This window comes from Oryx dammah, unplaced genomic scaffold, assembly GCF_014754425.2.
Source record: "Oryx dammah isolate SB20612 unplaced genomic scaffold, SCBI_Odam_1.1 HiC_scaffold_1, whole genome shotgun sequence".
NCBI lineage: Eukaryota > Metazoa > Chordata > Mammalia > Artiodactyla > Bovidae > Oryx > Oryx dammah.
In genome coordinates, this window is record NW_024070185.1 from 60,831,519 (window position 1) to 60,852,424 (window position 20,906).

The following is a 20,906-nucleotide window of genomic DNA, read 5'->3' on the forward strand; positions in this document are numbered from 1 at the left end:
CACCTTTTTGGACTATCTGTCTAGGAACTGAGTAAACTATCACTTGAAGCCCTGATTTTATTTTGGTCAGCATGTGCACATATTCACATGCAAGTATCTAGAATGATGAAAGACTGGTAATAAAAACTAGGTGCTCTGCCCATGTCAAATGCTAGAAAGCAATCTTAACTACATAATACTTACAGATGTGGAGTTTTTAAAAGCTGATAAACCATTTTTCTAGGATATCTGGTATGGTTTACTAGTTATTCAATACCAAATGAAAGAACTACTTTGCTTTTTTATCTGGAAGAAAATATTTTAAAATCTGATTCCTTTGACAAGCAAAGTTTTGTCTGTTAGGTAAGGGATAACTATGCTACCAGCTATTACCAACTTCTAGAATTTAAAATATTTCAAATATCTTTATTTAGGCCTTATCCTCTCAAACTGTCTTACTATTTCAAAGATAAAATGGTAAAACTGAGTTCCCAAAATGTAAAGATCCTAACAGAAGTTTCTATTTTCAAGAGTAAAATAAAAAAGACAGCTTAACACTGTGGGTGAAAGTTATCCTGAGTTTTTTCCCCTCCTTCTCTGGAACACTTAGAAACCAGAAAAAAAAAAAGAAAATCTGAGGTCTGATTATTTAATAGACTTCCAAAATACAATGGAAGCACTTTTGTTGTTTTTTAAAGGGAGTTTCAAGAGAATAGGATACTTGAACATGACAAACTAATACTAAAAGGAAAAATTAAAAAAAAACTTCAAAGTTCTTCACTAAGTTGGGAAAAACAATTCAAAGAAGTTGAGCTTAACAGAGCTAGATCTGAAATACAATTACAGGTTTCCCCTGCATCCCCATGGAACCTTTTGTAAGTCGAAATGGCATAGAGTGAAGAAGCAATTACTTTTTGTAAAAGAAAAAATCATCTTTTGGTTAGTGAAAACAGGTACTAATGTAGGTCTTATGTAAAAGCAAAGTGGCATAAAGGAAACTCTGGAAAAGTGGGGGATACCTGCAATATGAAACTTAATGGGATGAAACAAAATCAACAAAATTTAAGTCTCCAGATCTTTTGGCAATGAAATAAGTGAAATATAAAAATATTTTGGAAAGGTTTAAAGTCACGTTCAGAACTACAGAGAAAACTTTCAACCCTAGAAAGCAAACCTTAGCATGCTTGAGTTTACCATGTCTAGACAAATAACTCAGATAATGAGCATCACAAGAGGTGCTTAGTTTCAAAATGAATACAAGCAATTTATCACGAAAAGCCTACACATAATAAACTATTTTTCTTCTCTGTTCTGCTCCACTGTTCTACCATGTACATGCTTAAGTTTACAAAAACTACCTTTTGCATCTCCTCCTAAGAGCAGAGAAGCAAGAAATGGAGTAACAGAAGTAAGTCTGAGAATTCATGGGACCCTAAGAGCCTTTTCTCTGGCTGGCCATGGCCACTTATGTTTCAGTACAGAAGACTTTTGGAAAAGAGAATCACACCTTGGCTGTTCGTTTCCTTATCAAAAGCTATCAGAGACAGCTAGTAATAAGGCAACTAGCCTAAAGGTCTCAGATAATGATTTTAAAAATCCCACCCCGCTCGAAAAAATACCTTTAAAATTTCCTACTGAAACCTTTTATTCTGAATTTGTTGGGGTTTAAGGAAAATAGCTTCACCTAGAATTCACTGTGCCCCGGATTTATGATACCAATTTGTATTTGGCCCATCAGAAACAAGGCCAAATTGCATCCATCTTAGATCTATTCAGTTGACAAATGGCACTGAACCAATTTCTTTCATATAATCTTTAACAAGAACTCATAAGTCGCATTAATTATGCCCCAAGAGATGAGGGACCGATGGTAATTCAGATGGGCACCTCGGAAAAGGTTTGTCAGTTTCCTGTCCCGTTCTAGCCAGATTTTTTGGAAAACCTTGGGGAAAGACTGAAATTCCCCACCAATTTGAGACTGCATGCGAGTTTTTACAACATTAACTGGAAAAAACAAGATTCCCAACATGGCACCCAACAGGCCTCCACAGATAAAATCATTGACCAAATGAGCGCTGTGAGTTGTTGCTGTAGGCAGGTGCTCCTTTATGGGACCTCGAAGGCCAAAAAAAAGGACATTGCTAAATCCGTTACGGAAGAGAACGGGCACCAAGCCTCGATAATACTCTCGAACTCCATGGCACTTCAGTGCCTTGAAAGCCTGGTAAGTGTTTGTAAATTTGTCATGATGCCTGTGGTCCTGAAGCAATGTTTGGACTCTTTCCAGTGGAGTGAAAATTGCTTCTGTTGTCCCTGCAAGGACCGCGGCCATGCTGCGGGTTGCAAACTCTGGGGTACTGATGTGCTTACGGAGAAGGCAAGATAAATCCTCATACAGACCAAACATAAGTGCCAGTGTGGTTGTCTTCTGCATTAATGGGGGGAGGATTCCGCGATACAAATTTCGAAATCCGTCCCTCCTCAACTGAAGTATCGCGTCCCGGGTTTTGATTCCATACAGCTGTTGCCGAAAGAGGACCTTCTGGATGGGAAATGTGATTGCTATGTTGTTGAATGCTGCACAGCAGCCACACAGGTAATGCTTCATTTCACTAACACTTGCAATATGAGGTGCTATATCTTGCTTTGAAGATGTTAGAATTGGGGGCCTCTTTTCATGAGCTTCTGAATCCATCATGTTGCTTAAGATCTTTCTCCGTCACAAAGGACTTTTTTAACCTACAAACAACAAAATGATAATAGGTAAACCTTTATATACAGTACTAGACATATGAAAAATTCCCCTAATCCTTCCTCCAATTTTTGGACTCTTATTACATTTGGGGTGGGGGGGGTTGGCAGTCTGAGGCCCTTTCAGCCGTCCAGGGGGTCCTCCCTTTTCCAGCTACGTAGCTGCATGAGGCTGGATTTTCTGCATATACTTCAACCAAACCAATTTACCACAACAGATCAAATGCAGAGGTAGATATGAGATGCCACTGACGTTTTAAGCCAGACATTAAAGAGACTTACAAAACTGTAAAACAGATTTCTCATTAATTTTTGGGAGGGAAAATAATTAAATATTTTTCATGAAAATGTGTTGCTTATGTTAACATGTATATGGGTTTATTGCTGTTATTCTAAAATGAATTAATAAATATTTTAAAATTTTGTTTTTATTTCTAAGACCATGAATATTAATCCATACAAATAAAGGCTCTTTGCGGGGTCGGGGGGGGGGTGGTCCACAAAATTTTTTTAAGTTTGTAAAGGGACCAAAAAATTTGAGAACCACTGGACTAGATCATATATAATGCCTAAACTACATAATGGTACATGCTATTATCCTGAAACAGATTCAAAGGGCTCTTGTAAGTAATAAAATAACAAGACACACATTCAATCATTCTGTTTGCTAACACTTACTTAGTATCTACTGTAAACTAGGTCCTCTGCTAAGTGCTAGAGATTCAAAGACAAGGAACTTGCAATCTAACAGAGGACTGCCACGGTAGACGATCACTTCAGTGTAATACCGTCTATGATAATATTTATTGTGGGAACACAGGCATGGGACAGCAAGTAAATACTTTGTGAAGTGGAGGTTGGGAGAACAGGGTCAAAGACAGCCTGCAGGTATATACTGTACACTATTTGCACATATGTAATTCTCAAAAACAACTCCACAAACATTACATTCCCAGTTTTACAAATGAAAAACCAATATCCCCTTCATCAAAGATACAGTTAGTAATTGGTGGAGCTGGCATCTTGAAATGAAGTCTGCCTCCAGAGTGCATGTTCCTATTGTCACACCACAGATGGCAGTGACTTTGGTGGGCTGTCCTGGGACAGACTAGCTGTACCAGACCATGCTGAAAAAGATCTGAAGCCTAAATACATAGGCATAGCCCACTGAATAGAATGAAGGCAAGGTCCTACACCTGGAATACATACGCTTTCTAAAAAAAGCCAGATTACTCCTTGCCAGTCATCTACAACATAATTAAAAACAAGCAAAGGACTTGAACAGACATTTCTCCAAAGATATACAAAATGACCAACAGACATACAAAAAGATGCTCAACATCACTTATTGTCAGAGAAATGCAAATGAAGACCTCATACTCATTAGGACAGCTGCTATTAAAAAAGAAAAGAAAAGAACAAGTGTTTAGTGGGGAGGTAAAATGGTCCAACCACTATGGAAAATAGTATGGCAGTTCTTCAAAAAATTAAGAACAGAACCACCATATGATACCATCACCAATCCCACTTCTGGGAACACACCCAAAAGAATTCATCACAGGGTTTCCAAGAGATTTCTGCACATTCAAGTTCACAGAACTATTCACAGAGCCAAGAGGTGAAAGCAACCCCAGTGTCTGGATGCATAAACAAAACGTGGTATATACACACAACAGAATATTATGTAGCCTTAAAAAGGAAGGAAATCCTGTTACACACTACAACATGCATCAACTGTGAGGGTAAGGGGAAATAAACCAGTTATAAAAGGACAAATAACCACGTAATTCCACTTAGATGAGTATCTAAAGTAGTCAATTCATAGAGATGAAAAGTGGAATGGATGGTGGTTACCAGAGGCTGGGGGAGGTGGGAACAGAGTTATACTGTTCACTAATGTATACAGTTTCAGTTCTGCAAGATGAAAAACTTCTGGAGATCTGTTTTATAACAATGTAAATATACTTAATGTTACTGAATTTATACTTAAAATTGGTTAAGATGGTAAATCTTAGGATATTTTTTTTTAACCACATACCTAGAAAAGAATACATATAAGGGGTTCAATTATAAGTAATTACAAGAATAAAATAGGCCACATAAACCATCTAGGTCTTTGACATATGACCAAAATAAAACAACCCCCCTTCTCAAATTTATTGTTCTTTCCTCCCCATACCACACACATGCTGCTGTAAACTGCTAACCATTCAGGACAGAAGATGTTAAAGAGAAATGTCATCACGTGAAGGTGGAGCAGTGTGCAGAGTGAGGTGCAGAATCAGAAAGCATATGTTCAGCTCCCATGTGCAACAGCCACAGACATGGGACAGAACATACAGAACACACCTACACGACTCTAACTTTCCTTCTAGAAATATAGCCTAGGGAAATAGTTACTAACACAAGAGGTACACAAAGACTCAACTACAGGACAATTACAACAGTGCTCTTAACGGGAATACAGAGTCAAAATTAAAATGTGGAACAGAAAGGCACGCACTGCATAGATGAAGATGTAGCCAACTGACAGGATGCCATACAGGTACTAAAAATAAAGGAGTGTTTACATTTAAGGCTCAGTATATTAATTTGAATTTTTAATGGTGTTAATGGAGTGCTGGATAGCAGTGAGTCCTTCTTTTGATCAATAAAATATCACAGAAAAAATAAAAAATAAGGGAGGATACTTTTATTGACATGGCACAATCACATTTTAATTAATATATTTAGGTAAGAAATAGAAAAGCCAAAATTAGTTTTATATTTTCTGATTTCATAGTAATGCTATATTTTCCTTTTCTGTCTTTTTCAAGTTGAATTAGTTGGAGACAGTGATAAATCTAAAGGTCTAATCAGGAGGACAAAAGGCCAACAGTGACAGAGGGACATGACAAAGTTCCCAAGTGACCAAAGGCAAACTGCTGTGCCTCCTTGAGGCTGCTTCCACACGTGTGACCAGCCATGGCTGCCCACCCTCGCTCTGGGCAGAAGTCAGCTGCAGAGTACAGCAGCAAGATCCCAGTAGTTTGCTGGGGACACAGCAAGTTCTGAACTTGTTCTTCTGTTTGCTTCATTCAGACTCACATGATGTCATCATCAAGATGGTATTTTCATTTACTTCTATTAGGAATTTCTTCTTCTTTGCCTGCTTTTACACTCACTGGTCTCCTCAGTCTATTAAGAGATTTTATTTTAATTCAATCAATTTGTTCAACTCCTGTAATGTTCAGAGGTTAGGGATAAAGACAACCTTGGCCTCAGGGGAGACATGCCATGCAAATGACTGGATCACAGTGTGATAAATGCCACCACAGGAACGTGTACAAGGCATAAGGCCCCACAGAAGAAGGGGCCATTAATTAGCCGTCTGGAGGGAAAGACAGGGTGGGCTATGACTTCTGGGCAGGGCTCTGGAGGGTGAATAGGACTCTGGTTGTACATAAGGGTGAAGCACATTTTGGCCAAAAGCAGGCTAAGACAGAGGCCCCGTATCAAAGGAGCAGCTGCATCGCATTCCTTAGGAGTGTGTCTGGCTGGAGCTTACTGTGGAGGGAGATGGATGAGTGGCAGTCAGTGCCACAAAAGCTGGCTCGGCCCTGCGTTACCAGAGACCCTCATGATGATCCCAAGACCCTCTGATGCTATTTTTTTTTTTTTTTTTTTTTACCTTTCTCACGTGAAGCCAACAGAAACAAACTCTTTTCCTTAGGCATGTTATACCAAGATCTGTGTGCTGTTCTCCCAGAAGACAGACTATATGAAGAAGAAAATGTGACAGCTATATACTCGAGCCCAATGGCTGTTTGCAGTTGGAGCTGGCTTGTTATCACATTTCTATTAGAAAAGATAAACATGCCCTCAGTTGAGAAAAATTATGCCTGGAAACCACTGCAGGCCCAATGGACTGTAGCCTGCCAGGCTCCTCTGTCCATGGAATTCTCCAGGCAAGAATACTGGCATGGGCTGCCATTTCCTTCTCCAAGGAAAGCCTGCCTTAAAGAAGCTAATAAAAGGAGTCAGGAGCTCTTCTCCTTGCTGTCACCTGGTCATACCTGTAAAACGAGACAGCGCCAGGGCCCTAATTTTTCACTGTTCGCCCCCATCACTGGAGCAGCCACACTACCCCTGGACACCAAAACACTGTGTTCACCTGAACAAATGTCACCTCTGGCAGAGGCTGGAGGACTGGGACTTATCTCTAAATGTTGCTTAGTACTATCACAATGGGGAATAAAGGGACGGTAAAAACTGTGGTTGCAAAGGGGGTTGGGAGAGGGATGGAGCAGCAGTTTAGGATTAGCAGATGCAAGCTATTATATAGAGAATGGATAAACAAGGTCTTACCATATAGCATAGGAAATTATGTTCAATATCCTATGATAAGCCACAATGGTAAAAAATACAAAAGAGAATGTATATATACATATATAGATAATGGAATTACTTTGCTGTAAAGTAGAAAATAACACTGTAAATCAACCGTACTTCAATAAACTAAAAAATACACATTTAAAAAAGATATTTCTTGAGAAAAATAAAAGTGTAATTAATGAAATACACGTATGTCCTCTCCTCCAGGCTCACTGCCCTAGCCCAAGTCCTCTTCATCTCCTGCCTCACCACTGACAAACCCTCTTTACTAGTCAGCCTGACTCTAATCACACACTCCATCCCATCCCCACCAACCTCTCCATCATTTAAAAATCTGCTAACAGCAGCAGATACCCCAGTGTTTTGAATGGTCATATAGTAGTTTATCAAATGGATATATGTAATTTATTCTATCTCCTATTTATGGTCACTGTTTCTGATTTTTTCCTTTTAAATAATGCTGCAATGGGCAACTTTGTAACTACACCTGGTGAACTCTCACAAGCTTATCTGTAGGGTAAAATCTTTAGAATGGACTGCTGGCTCAAACTGCAGTACATTTTAATTTGAAAGCTAGCCAAATTGCCCCCAGAAACCTTACCGTGATTTATATTTCCATTAAGTGTATGCGAGTTCCCAGTTTCCCTACCATTTCCAACACCACGTATTAAACAGTAACTTCTGCCCATCTGATGGGTGAGAAAAAACTTGTCACTGAAATTTTTTGATCAAAATTGAGCATTTTTCATATTTATTGACCATTTGAATTTCTTTTACTGTAAAATTTCACATTATCCATTTTTCTGAAGGCATTTTATTGTTAATTTGTATGATTTCTTCATGTCTGAAGAAAATCAATCCTAGTTACATTAACCAAGTTGTGGCAAATACTTTCTCCACTTTGTACCATTTTTGTGATACTGAAGTTCCTAATATGGATATGACATCTACTGATTCTGGCTTCTAGGTTTTGTGTGCCCCATAGAAGGCCTTCACTATTCTTGAAGTATAAACATGGATTATAAGTAATCCACACTTCCTTCTACAACTTCTGTGGTTTTCATTTGCCACTTTCATTTAAGTTTCCTGGTAAAGTTGAGTGTATTTTTGTCATATTCCTCCCCAAAATCTTGGTATTTCATAGAACTGACTTTATAAATTTAAATAACTCACTTTCTCTTAACTTGAACCTTTAAAAAAAAAAAAAACAAAAAACTGTACAAGGATGTGCTCTCTTCCTATTTACTTTTTAGAAACCTTAGCAGCATTTAAAATTTTGTTCACAGAACTTGAAATTTCTCATGACCAGGTATTTTACCTTTTTAGTCCCTATTATGAAAGAGTTATTTTATTCCAATTAATTTTCTGCTCTGTCTGCGTATGAAATGGTTACCAGTTTCTGTGTATTAAGGTTAAAGGCGGCCAACAGCCTCTATTTCTGTTTTTTTTTTTTGGTGGATCTGCTCATTTCCACTACATAAAATATCAAATAACTTTGCCTTCTCCTTTATAGTATGCATCTTTCTTATCGGATTGGCATGTACTTGCTGAACAAAACTGAACTATGGTAATAGTAAACGTCCTTACACTCTGACATTTGTGAGAACTCCAGTATGTGAAGCATGGCACTGGCTTTTGGTTTGAGGAACATGAAGTTCTTATCATCTGACTGTGTATAACCCAAGTCCTAGCAGTTTCAAGTTTATGTGGGGAAACAAGTCATCATGATACAAAAATATGCACTGATCAACTAGACCATATAAAATTTGTTCCCACTCAAGTTATCTGTTTACCATCTCTCCCTGCCCATCTTTAGGACTGGGCTGCAAACATGAACTAGAGAATGTCTTCCCAGAGCTATTACGCAATTTCATCTGACAAATTACATTGTAACCCCCAACACTTCACTCTGCATTCATTCTAAGAATTAGTACATCTACAATGATAATTTAAGCCCCTGCCCCCTGCCATTTACTAGGAAATTTGTTTCCCACTAAAAATGGATTCCATTTTTCTAGCACTCAGTTCAGTCGCTCAGTCATGTTACTCCTTGCGAGGCCATGGACTATAGCATGCCAGGCTTCCTTGTCCATCACCAACTCCCAGAGCCTACTCAAACTCATGTCCATCATGTCAGTGAAGCCGTCCAACCATCTCATCCTCTGCTGTCCCCTTCTCCTCCTGCCTTCAGTCTTTCCCAGCATCAGGGTCTTTTCTGATCAGTCGGTTCTTCGCATCAGGTGGCCAAAGGATTGGAGTTTCAGTTTCAGCATCAGTCCTTCCAATGAATATTCAGGACTGATTTCCTTTAGGATGGACTGGTTGGATCTCCCTGCAGTCCAAAGGACTCTCAAGAGTCTTCTCCAACACCACAGTTCAAAAGCATCAATTCTTTGGCGCTCAGCTTTCTTATAGTCCAATTCTCACATCCATACATGACCACTGGAAAAACCATAGCTTTGATTAGACAGACCTCTATTGGTACTGTCTCTGCTTTTTAATATGCTGTCTAGGTTGGTCATAGCTTTTCTTCCAAAGAGCAAGCATCTTTTAATTTCATGGCTGCAGTCACCATCTACAGTGATTTTGGAGCCCCCAAAAATAAAGTCTGACACTGTTTCCACTGTTTCCCCATCTATTTGCCATGAAGTGATGGGACTGGATGCCATGATCTTAGTTTTCTGAATGTTTTAAGCCAACTTTTTAACTCTCCTCTTTCATCAAGAGGCTCTTTAGTTCTTCTTTGCTTTCTGCCATAAGGATGGTGTCATCTGCATATCTGAGGTTACTGATATTTCTCCCAGCAATCTTGATTCCAGCCTGTGCTTCATCCGGCCTGGCATTTCGTATGGTGTACTATGCATATGTTAAATAAGGAGGGTGACAATATACAGCCTTCACGTACTCCTTTCCTGACTTGGAACCAGTCTGTCGTTCCATATCCAGTTCTGTTGCTTCTTGACCTATATACAGATTTCTCAAGAGGCAGGCCAGGTGGTCTGGTATTCACATTTCTGGAAGAATTTTCCACAGTTTGTAGTGATCCACACAGTCAAAGGCTTTGACGTAGTCAATAAAGCAAAAGGAGATGTTTTTCTGGAACTCCCTTCTGTTTTGATATGTTGGTAATTTGGTTCCTCTGCCTTTTCTAAATCAAGCTTGAACATCTGGAAGTTCATGGTTCATGTACTGTTGAAGCCTGGCTTGGAGAATTTTGAGCATTACTTTGCTAGCGTGTGAGATGAGAGGACTTGTGTGGTAGTCGGAACATTCTTTGGCATTGCCTTTCTTTGGGACTGGAATGAAAATTGACCTTTCCCAGTCCTGTGGCCACTGCTGCGTCTTCCAGATTTGCTGGCATATTGAGTGCAGCACTTTCACAGCATCATCTTTTAGGATTTGAAATAACTCAACTGGAATTCCATCAGCTCCACTAGCTTTGTTTGTAGTGATGCTTCCTAAAGCCCACTTGCTTCACATTCCAGGATGTTTGGCTCTACCATCGTGGTTATCTGGATCATGAAGATCTTTTTTGTATAGTCATTCTGTGTATTCTGGTCACCCCTTCTTATTCTGCTTGTTAGGTCCATACCATTTCTGTCCTTTATTGTATTCATCTTTGCATGAAATGTTCCCTTGGTATCTAATTTTCTTGAAGAGATCTCTAGTCTTTCCCATTCTATTGTTTTTATTTCTTTGCATTGATCACTGAGGAATGCTTTCTTATCTCTCCTTGCTATTCTTTGGAACTCTGCATTCAAATGGGTATATCTTTCTTTTTTTCCTTTGCCTTTCGCTTCTCTCCTTTTCTCAGCTATTTGTAAGGTGTCCAAAGACAACCATCTTGCCTTTTTGCATTTCTTTTTCTTGGGGACAGTCTTGATCACTGCCTCTTGTACAATGTCATGAACCTCCATTCATAGTTCTTCAGGCACTCTATCAGGTCTAATCAATCCCTTGAAGGTATTTGTCACTTCCACTGTATAATCGTAAGGGCTTTGATTCAGGTCACACCTGAATAGTCTAGTGGTTTTCCCTACTTTCTTCAAGTCTGAATTTGGCAATAAGGAGTTCATGATCTGAGCCACCATCAGCCCCTGGTCTTGTTTTTGCTGACTGTATAGAGCTTCTCCATCTTTGGCTGCAAAGAATATAATCAATTTGATTTTGATATCGACTATCTAGTGATGTCAATGTTTGGGGTCTTCTCTTGTGTTGTTGGAAGAGGGTAGTTACTATAACCAGTGTGTTCTCTTGGCAAAACTGTTTGCCTTTGACCTGCTTCGTTTTGTACTCAAAGGGCAAATTTGCCTGTTACTCCAGGTAGCTCTTGACTTTCTACTTTTGTATTCCAGACCCCTATAAAGAAAAGGACATCTTTTTTGGATGTTAGTTCTAGAAGGTCTTGTCGTGTGGGGCCCTAAATGGGAAACCTTAAAAAAGAAGGGCTACCTTTGCGGTTTAGAGCTAAGAGGGCGGCTGGCGGAAGAGATGAGGGCGCGGCCTAAGTTGTCTGTCAAAACTTTTGATTGGCTCTCTTGATTTCCGTGCACGTGGACAGTGCGTGATCACCATAGACTCCTGTTATAATGATGGCACATGACGATTTGACCTTTAATGTGATTGATGCAACTATGGAAAGTCCCTCGCAAACCCCTCCCTGCTTGCCTTTATAAACCAAGAGCTTGCGGCAATAAAGCGGAACTGCTTAGACGGAACCCCTGTCGCGTCTGATTGTCCCTCACTCGCCGAGGGGCTGGGTTGGTGGACAGCAGGCTCACCTCTCCTCGGGACCCCTCGGCTTTGCTGAGGGAAGTTCCACTGCCTCTCTCTTTCTGTGGAGTGCCCCCCCACATTGTAGATCTTCATAGAACCTTTCAACTTCACCCTCTTCAGCATTACTGGTCAGGGCATAGATTTGGATTACTGTGATACTGAATGGCTTACCTTGGAAACGGATAGAAATCATTCTGTCATTTTTGAGATTGCATCCAAGTACTGCATTTTGGACTCTTGGTGACTATGATGGCTACTCCATTTCTTCTAAGGGATTCTTTTCCACAGTACTAGATATAATGGTCATCTGAGTTAAGTTCACCCATTTCAGTCCATTTTAGTTCACTGATTCCTAAAATGTCAATGTTCACTCTTGCCATCTCCTGCTTGACCACTTCCAATTTGCCTTGATTCATGGACCTAACATTCCAGGTTCCTATGCAATATTTCTCTTTACAGCATCAGACTTTACTTCTATTACCCATCACATCCACAACTGGGTGTTGTTTTTGCTTTGGCCACTAATAATCATCTAATAAGGGCCTCTTAGTTTTTTCAAACATGAGAAGAGAATACACATTTATTTCTGTTTTATGATCACCTCCACTCTTTTCCACCACCACTACGCTAGGAAATCTATCTTGAACTCTGGTCAGTTGCTTTCAGGAAGCTACTGAGAAGATCCTACCCTGGAGACAGAGCCAGTGTAACATTTAACAGGTACAGATAACTGCCTGGGTTCCTGGGTTCAAATCCTGGTTGAAATATGTATATATTGTGTGACTTTCAGCAAGTCCCTATGGCTTAGTTTCCTTGTTTATAAAATAAGAATGCTATCTACCTCACAGGCCAGCCAATTAATTGAGTAAATACATAGGAAGCACCCAGGGAAGAAATCTATATAGCACAACAGATGGCTAGACAAGGATAAAGTGCTATTGTTCTTTTCTGATGTCTTTGTTTCGTATATACGTTAGTGCACTGCTTGACAATTTATCACCCTTGCAATCCTGCTTGGCTATAGTGAAATATCCCTTTAATGTACCACTACAGTTTGCCAGTATTTTTAAATTTCACATCATTAGTTTCCGATTTCAGTACTACCTTCATGTAAAGTTCAGATGTCAGCGTTCCATTCCCTTTGTAAAAGAATTCTGTCATTTTTCCTTAAGCTGATGAACAGTTTAAATCTTATCATAATTATCTTTTTCTTGAAAGTTGAAAGAATTCACCTGAAACACCATCTGGGCCCGGTGTTTTGGGGGAGGGCAGCTTTACAAAGACCTTCTCAATTTCTTCCATTGTTACTGGTCTGTTAGGTTCTTTCCAGAGTCAACTGTGATAACTGGATTTCCCTAGGCAGAACAAAAAAAGACTGATTTATTTAGTTTTATAAAGCACTTGTTATTTAAAAGAACACTCTTAATCTTGTGTGTCTACATTCCTTTTTTTCTTGAGCAGGGTAGCCAGTTTACCTAATTCACATTTCTCTCATCACAGCAAAGAACCAGTTCTTAAATTTACCAATTTTACCATGTTTCAGTTTTCAAAAATGTTGTTTTTCTTCTTTATCATCTTATTTCTCCTGCTCTGGGTTTATTTTCTTCTAATTTCTTAAAGGGAATTTTCTTGTTTTTATGTATTCTTTGTTTCATAATTTTAGTGTTCAAGGCTATGTATTTTTGCTTTAAGCAAAACCTTTACTATTACTTTTTAAGCCATTCCACGGAGAGTTTTGGTCTAATTGGTGGTTACCTTACCATCTGTATCATCTCCTGTTCTTCACCACAGTGGCTTTGATTTGGGATGATATGCACCCTTTCCAGAGTCCAGGCCTGTTTCGGGTTCGTGCATCACAGCATATCTTAAATTTATGCTCAGGAGAAGAGAATCTTTCTTGTGTAGGAAAGATCCTACATGGATGAACCTTGATATCTGACAACTACCCTCCAGTATGAACAGGTTCAATGACAAAAACACCCTGAGGCTGACCTTCATCAGTGGGAGAACAAAGCAGCAGCAAGCAGCCAAGTTCACCAAGTCCACTGCTAAGTTTTTGGACCACAGTGGGACATTGGTCATGGATGTACACAAGCCTGAAGCATGCAGGTTCCAAAACAGTCTTGCCACAGAAAGAAAATAAAACACAGACTTTTCAAAGTGGCCATCTTTCTGCCGGATCATGCTGAAATACAGAGTGAGGGGGAAAGAAACTGAGATCTTAAAATGAAGCCAGAAATGTTAAAATGTCCCCGTTTTGTTCTGAACTTTTAGTCCATCCAGGAAAAACAGGATTTTCCAGCACAGATACAAGAAACTGCAGATCTGGTATCTAGCTGGGGCCTCCTTGACCTGCTGATTGCACTATTTTGACTTGTTTTCTGGAAAAGCACTTTTGATAAAAGCTGTATAGACTTCCTCCTTCACACCAAAAGTAATTTATATAGTACTGGCATTGTGCTGTGGAGTATTTGAAGACTTAATTTTTAAACTTATTAACCTGTTTCTGACTGTGCTAACTCCCCTTTCAACAGATGTCTCCCTTAATTCAGGATATGATCTGTATGTATGACAGCTGTCCCTCACACACAACTTTTCCAGGTATGCATAAATCTGACTTTGGGAGAACTGGAAAAAAACAACACAGTTTTTTAATTTGTTTAAAACAGATCTTCTGTTACATTTTGTGTTCTTAACGAATTAAAAGCATCAACAGCATTTTTAGTTACAGAAAATTTGTCCTATAGACGCTTGAGAAGTTTGCCAGGGCATAGAGTTTGATAATTATTAATCCATCAGTCTTCTATATCCTTTCTTCTTATCGTTTCAGCTGCCAGACATGAGTTCAAACTCTTACTAGTACTACACTTGTCAATCTAAGATTAACCAATATTTTAAAAACGGCTTAGCATAGAAATACTTTATATCCATGTAATGCTTTGCCCTTCTTCAGTTTCAGGAATAACCAATGTTAAAATCAACAAAAACATCCAGATTCATGTATGTTATTATGCCATTAACACAGTGACAATTTGTAATGTAAAAAAATTTCATTTTTACATACAAAACACATAACAGTCTAAATTATAAAGTCACAACCTACAAGCTATTTAACAATATACATCCTTGATAACACAAACCAAGATACTTGTACACCTGAACAACAAAATTTTGTTCATGTTCACTCTTAATTACTGGAATGGTACTTGCATTACGTTACAAAATTTTGCAAATTAAAGTACTTCAACCAGTTTTGTCATGACTCTTTGGGTCTGTTATTAAACACACAGAAAACTGTGGCTAATAGAAGCCAGTCATTTCTTAAGGACTACTGTATTGAATTATTTTAAGAAATCTGAAGAACATGTGTACATTTAGGGTTTCAGATTTTTAAAAAGTAAGCCTGGACTTAGGAAAAGGGAACATAATGAAATCTTTCCAGACTTCACAGATTTACAGCTTTTTCCCTCATTTCATCCTACACACCAGGATAGTGTGAACAGGTTCTCAATTTAGCAACAGAAGGAAGGCTAGTGTGCAGGATATTCTTCTGTAGCAAAATTTAAAATTTTGCATGTTTATCTCGAGTGTGAACATGACTAAATTTCTTTGCTAAACTGATCTGTATATTTAAATTCTTTAACATAGATAATAATTCTTTGCAATTTATTGCAAAACTTATTTGCCATAATTTTACATTTGTTTCCTACCTAAAATACTCAACCTATGTCAACATTAGGAAACAAAGTTAATTAAGCTGACTTTCATTAAACTCCAAGTATCAATCAAACTTCCGTGGCAGAAGAAAACAGTGTAAAGTCTAAATGCTCACTGTAATTTACAGCCCACGGTATAAGACCGAGATGTGAGCCAGCACAAAGGTCTTTGTGCAAAAACTGGGGAGAAAACAACTGTAATTCTCAAAGGATGTTGACTCCCACAAGTCAGCAGGTCTGAGTCAGCATTCAGAGCAAGATTAATCTGGGTTCTAGTCCTAGTTAGGACACTATCTTGCTACTATAAATACAAAGCAATGTCTATAATTTAAAAATCCCACTTCTCTGGGCTAACTTTAATCTACCAAAGGAGAGACCAGATAAATCCACTCCCTGTTAAAGGTAACAGCTTGTGATCTTTCCCTGGGATGCACTCGAGGTGACTCCAGATCCAAAGCGCCTAACCTGTGCTCTAGAACCACTAGCGGGCCCAACTAGTCCTGACACCTTTTGATTTTATGGAATTCTTCAAAACAAGGGCACTACAGAGTTACTTTAAGGGCTTCTGTTTCACTGCTTGCAGGTGGGGATTAAGACCAGATGTGTACAGCTGTAAGGGGCAAAAAAGAAAAGCGTAAATACAGCTGAGGCATCGACACGCTCCACCTAGATAAGCTACTAGATAAGCTTAGTAATTGGTACAGAGATTTTTCAATTCACAACAATGCCCACCCCCACTTCCCTACCATCACGGAAAAAAACCAGCCTAGTACAAAGGAGCTTCTCGCAACGCGAAGCAACATGGTGTCGCAGAACAAGCATTGTTTGGCAGGGTAGCTGAACTTACCGCTCCCCTGGCGTCCATTTCCCCGGTCTGTGGTTAAGGGGGTGGGGAGGGGAGTGGACGGGATCTTCCAGGCCTCTCCAGTCCCTGACATTCAACAGAACCAGAGGTCCTGGAATCCCAGGCCCCGAGATAGCAGGGGCCGTTCAGCGGTCCCAGCGCCGCTCTCCCAGGACTCAGGCAAAGCCCGGCCCGTCCCCGCCCCGCTCTCAGGGCTCGCCGGGAGGCACCTCCCCGCCCGGGGCGCACCCAAATGAACGCACAGCCTCCTCTGCCGAAGAGGCTCTTCCCAGCAGCCAGACGGCGCCCTCGGCCTGGAAAAGGCCGGTGGCGGGCGGCAGAGCAGGGAGCGTAGAGCTGGCCCCGGCGACTGCGGACCCCACCCGGGATGGCGCGCGCGGGAACAGCGGGGCGCACCGAGGGGAGGCAGCGCGCGCGCGCGGAAGGGGGTGGGCGCCGAGCAACCGAGCCAGAGGGCCGGGCAGACGGCCTCCTCAGAGCCTCCTTCGTGCTTCCACTCACTCACTCCACGCGGAGGCCGGGGGAACCCCGTGATTTCCTTTCGCCTGCCTCCCACTCACCCATCGCCGCGGGCGCCCGGCTTCCACGCCCGGTAGCGGCCCGCCGGCAGGTTGGTGAGCCTGCGAGCCGGCGCAGGCGCAGACCTTGACCGACCCAGCGCTCTGGGCGGAGCGTGACGCGGTCGACGCCGCCGAGCCGGGTCACGTGAGGGAGACGCGTCCGCACCGCCTCTCGGTAATCCCGTGGAGGGTCAGGTGATGCCGCCTAACTCCTGGCAGCGGTTCGCCGCCGCAGGGCAGGTGTAGGATCACCCATCACACCTGTCGTCAGGCTTTGGGATTCCGCTTGCTGGAATAGCGTACCCTTGGTGTATGGTGGCCTTGCCGTGCCACAAACAGCCAACGCTTTTGCTAGTGTACAGCCTGTGGGAGGACCACTGGGAATCGACAGTTGTGGATGGCAAGCTTGTACGTGGGCCTAGGCCTTCCAAGTCCCCATTTCACTACCCTTTGTATCATTGGTTAGATTTCATCAAATGCTTGGAGTTGCCTTTTGTCAGCTACCGATACTGCAGTTCACAAAACACCTTTAGAATATATAAATGTGTGTGCTCTAAAATAACATTATTTAAAAGCCCTGTTTCCTTCAGTTTCAGACAACTTGCACGTCTTGGACTCCACTGCACTTGGAGTTAGGAGCCCTAGGTCAAGTCATAGCGATCCTGAGCCCCAGATCTCTGAAAAGTAACCCCTGCCTTGCATGCATCCCTTGGCCTTTGTAAGAATCACTGGGAATAATGATCTGACTCTTTTTATCAACTGGAAGGCACACAGATGTGAGGGACCGAAGGAATTGGAAAGGTCAGCCTGGGAGCGAGGTCCTCCGGAGGATCATCAAATATGTGATGGCTTACCAGGTGGCTCGTTGCTAAAGAATCTGCCTGCCAGTGTGGGAGGTGCAAGAGACACTGGTTCCATCCCTGGGTCAGGAAGATCCCCTGGAGTAGGAAATGAAAACCCACTCCAGTATTCTTGCCTGGAAAATTCCATGAACAGAGGAGCCTGGTGGGCTACAGTCCGTAGGGTCCCATAAGAGTCACACACAACTTACAACTAAACAATAACAGCGTGCTCTTTACTTGGGGTGTGTCCAACAAGCAACTCCACTGGAGTGAAACTGGGTCGGTGGTTCTCCCTGTGCATTTACCCCTGAGATCACTTTGTAGATACTGACTGCTTGAGCTGGTCTGATTAACTCCTTGTGATGTGGGAGGCCGTGCTACCTAATTTCAGCCAATGCTCTGCTGAGGTACCTGCTGTGTGCCACTGTGTTCTCTTGGGGGAGCTTGGAGTGCAGTGAAGGCTGTAAAAGCAAAAACTGAAAATTCAGAAGCATGAGGGGCCTTTCCCCTTAAGAGAGAACCAGGGATGGCTTCATAGAGGGGGAAGTCATCTGGGCCTTGGAGGATGAATGAGTGGAATTTGGACTAGTGAGGAAAGTCATAGCAGAAGGAGGTAAAATTATAAAGGTCAGGTGGTGGGGTCTGATACTGCAAACCTTGACAGTCAGACGCAGGCACCTGGCATCTAACCAGTCTGCAGAGATAGATTTCGGGCTCCACAGATAATGACAAGGCCATTCTGTACCTTGGAATCATTAAAATCAGGCAACAGTTGGGGAAAGGCATTTATGCCGGAATTATGTTTGCCCTGTCTTGTGTGAATTCCTATTCAGATGAATTATTTGAAAAATAAATAAATTAGGCAGGCACCCAGCGTGTTCATAGCATAAATAATTCATTTCTGATTAGAATGGAGAGGTTATTCTCCTGTGGTAAAGCCTGAAAAGGAGGCAAAAATGGAAACTAAACACACAGCTGGATCACAACAGACTCAAAAGAGGGGGGAGTCCCCTCCAAAGACAGCAGTGTCGACAGAAACACTCAGGTCTGGAGCTAAGCCAGTCTGTTTCTTTTATGCAGCAGATCACAGCGCTGGCCTCTCCCCAGCCAGCTCTTAGTTCCTTGTCAGAAACCTCCCAGATCCTTAATTGGCTATTCTTTGACATATGAATGTTGAAGGTCAAAAACCTCTATTATCTGATTCAGGATTCATCATAAAGTTATCCTTTCATTTCTCTGTCCTCATCCACCCATTGTTGTATTCTTTCTTCAGTCTCTTAAAGTGTTCTCTATACCTCCAGCTTCCACAGCATCTGTCAGATAACATCCTCTAACCGAGTTTTTTTTTTTTTTTCCAGGTTGCAAATGGTAAGCATTTAGTGGTTTTCTTTTATTTATTTGGATGGTATTTTATGTTATTTTGTCTGATTGGAGAAAGTGAAAGTCGCTCAGTCATGTCCAACTCTTTGCAACCCCATTGACTATACAGTCCATGGAAATTTCCAGGCAAGAATACTGGAGTGGGTTGCCATGCCCTCCTCCAGGGGATCTTCCCAAACCAGGGATCAAACTCAAGTCTCCCGTATAGCAGGTGGATTCTTTACGAGCTGAGCCACAAGGGAAGGCCAAGAATACTGTCCATCTGATGGAGAAGTCATGTCTTTTTCATATTTTTTTCACTTAAAATTTTTTTAAATTGGGGGATAATTGCTTTATAGTGTTGTATTAATTCATGCCATATAACAATGCAAATCAGCTATAAATATGTATATAAACATATATATTTATAGCTTCCCTCTTGAGCCTCCTTCCCTCATCCTCTTCCACCCCTCTAGGTCGTCACAGGGTGTCAGCCTAGGCCCCCTGTGTCTAACCCAATTTTGATTATCTCTCACTTCTCAGCTTCCCTGGTAGCTCAGATGGTAAAGCGACTGCCCGCAATGCGGGAGACCCGGGTTCAATTCCTGGGTGGGTCGGGAAGATCCCTTGAAGAAGGAAAGGCAGTCCACTCCAGCACTCTTGCCTGGAAAATCCCATGGACGGAGGAGCCTGATAGGCTGCAGTCCATGGGGTCGCAAAGAGTCGGACAGGACTGAGTGACTTCACTTTCAGCTTAAAAACTTCTGAGGGCCCCATCTTGTTTCTGCAACAAATCCAAACTCCTTAACTTGGCTCATGGGTTCTCGGTGTCCTGCCCCTTTACTATCTGTCCACCTCATCTCTAGCTTCATTCTGTGCTTCAGCGTTGCGCAGTCTCTCAGTGTGTTGCAAACTCTTGTTTCTTAAACCTTTCTCCCTCTTTCATCATTGACTCTCAGTAGTCAAACATGTTAACCATTTAAGGCCTTCTGCCTTCTCCCTGGAAAAGCATGTCTTATTAACCTGGGCAGACATGGTTGCCCTTGCCCTGCCCATCGCACAGTTTGGGGCGCTTCTAATATATGTTTATGTTACAATCATTTGTGAAGGTGTCTCCCTTTTCTACTAAGGCACAGCTGTCTGACGTTTCTGACCCTCCAATTCAGTGCTTGACATAAAGGGTATTTCCCCAAATGAAATGCTGGTGGAGAGGGTCTGGGTTCTTGGAAAAAGGGCCTTGGGAGTGTTGCCGATGAATCTTTGCTTAAGCACCCTCTACTCCCCCTGCAACCTCCCATTAAAATGCTTTCTAGAAACTTGTCTAGTGTGCTTATGGGCCCTTCAGTTCAGTTCAGTTCAGTCGCTCAGTCGTGTCCGACTCTTTGCGACCCCATGAATCGCAGCACGCCAAGCCTCCCTGTCCATCACAAACTCCCAGAGTTCACTCAGACTCGCGTTCATCGAGTCAGGGATGCCATCCAGCCATCTCATCCTGGGTTGTCCCCTTCTTCTCCTGCCCTCAATCCCTCCCAGCATCAGAGTCTTTTCCAGTGAGTCAACTCTTCTCATGAGGTGGCCAAAGTACTAGAGTTTCAGCTTTAGCATCATTCCTTCCAAAGAAATCCCAGGGCTCATCTCCTTCAGAATGGATTGGTTGGATCTCCTTGCAGTCCAAGGGACTCTC

The 20,906-nt window shown here is 41.6% G+C and overlaps 1 protein-coding gene across 4 annotated transcripts in view; it reads right to left on the reverse strand.

Moving 5' to 3' along the window:
- Nucleotides 1-17,142, reverse strand: part of SLC25A51 (solute carrier family 25 member 51) — an 18,905-nt gene extending 1,763 nt beyond the window's left edge. Inside the window, exons 1-3 of one of the 4 annotated variants that reach the window (XM_040225762.1) lie at nucleotides 17,022-17,142; nucleotides 13,113-13,235; nucleotides 1-2,718 (exon numbers count right to left, since the gene is read on the reverse strand). The exon at nucleotides 1-2,718 is cut by the window's left edge and continues 1,763 nt beyond it. In XM_040225762.1, coding sequence (XP_040081696.1) covers nucleotides 1,784-2,677 — 894 coding nt within the window. In that variant the 5' untranslated portion in view covers nucleotides 2,678-2,718; nucleotides 13,113-13,235; nucleotides 17,022-17,142 and the 3' untranslated portion in view covers nucleotides 1-1,783. Of the gene's footprint in view, nucleotides 2,719-12,984; nucleotides 13,236-16,443; nucleotides 16,638-17,021 lie in introns of those variants that run through there. The other 3 variants (XM_040225807.1, XM_040225887.1, XM_040225959.1) reach the window with 3 other exon arrangements.
- Between the last annotated feature and the right edge of the window lie 3,764 nt (nucleotides 17,143-20,906).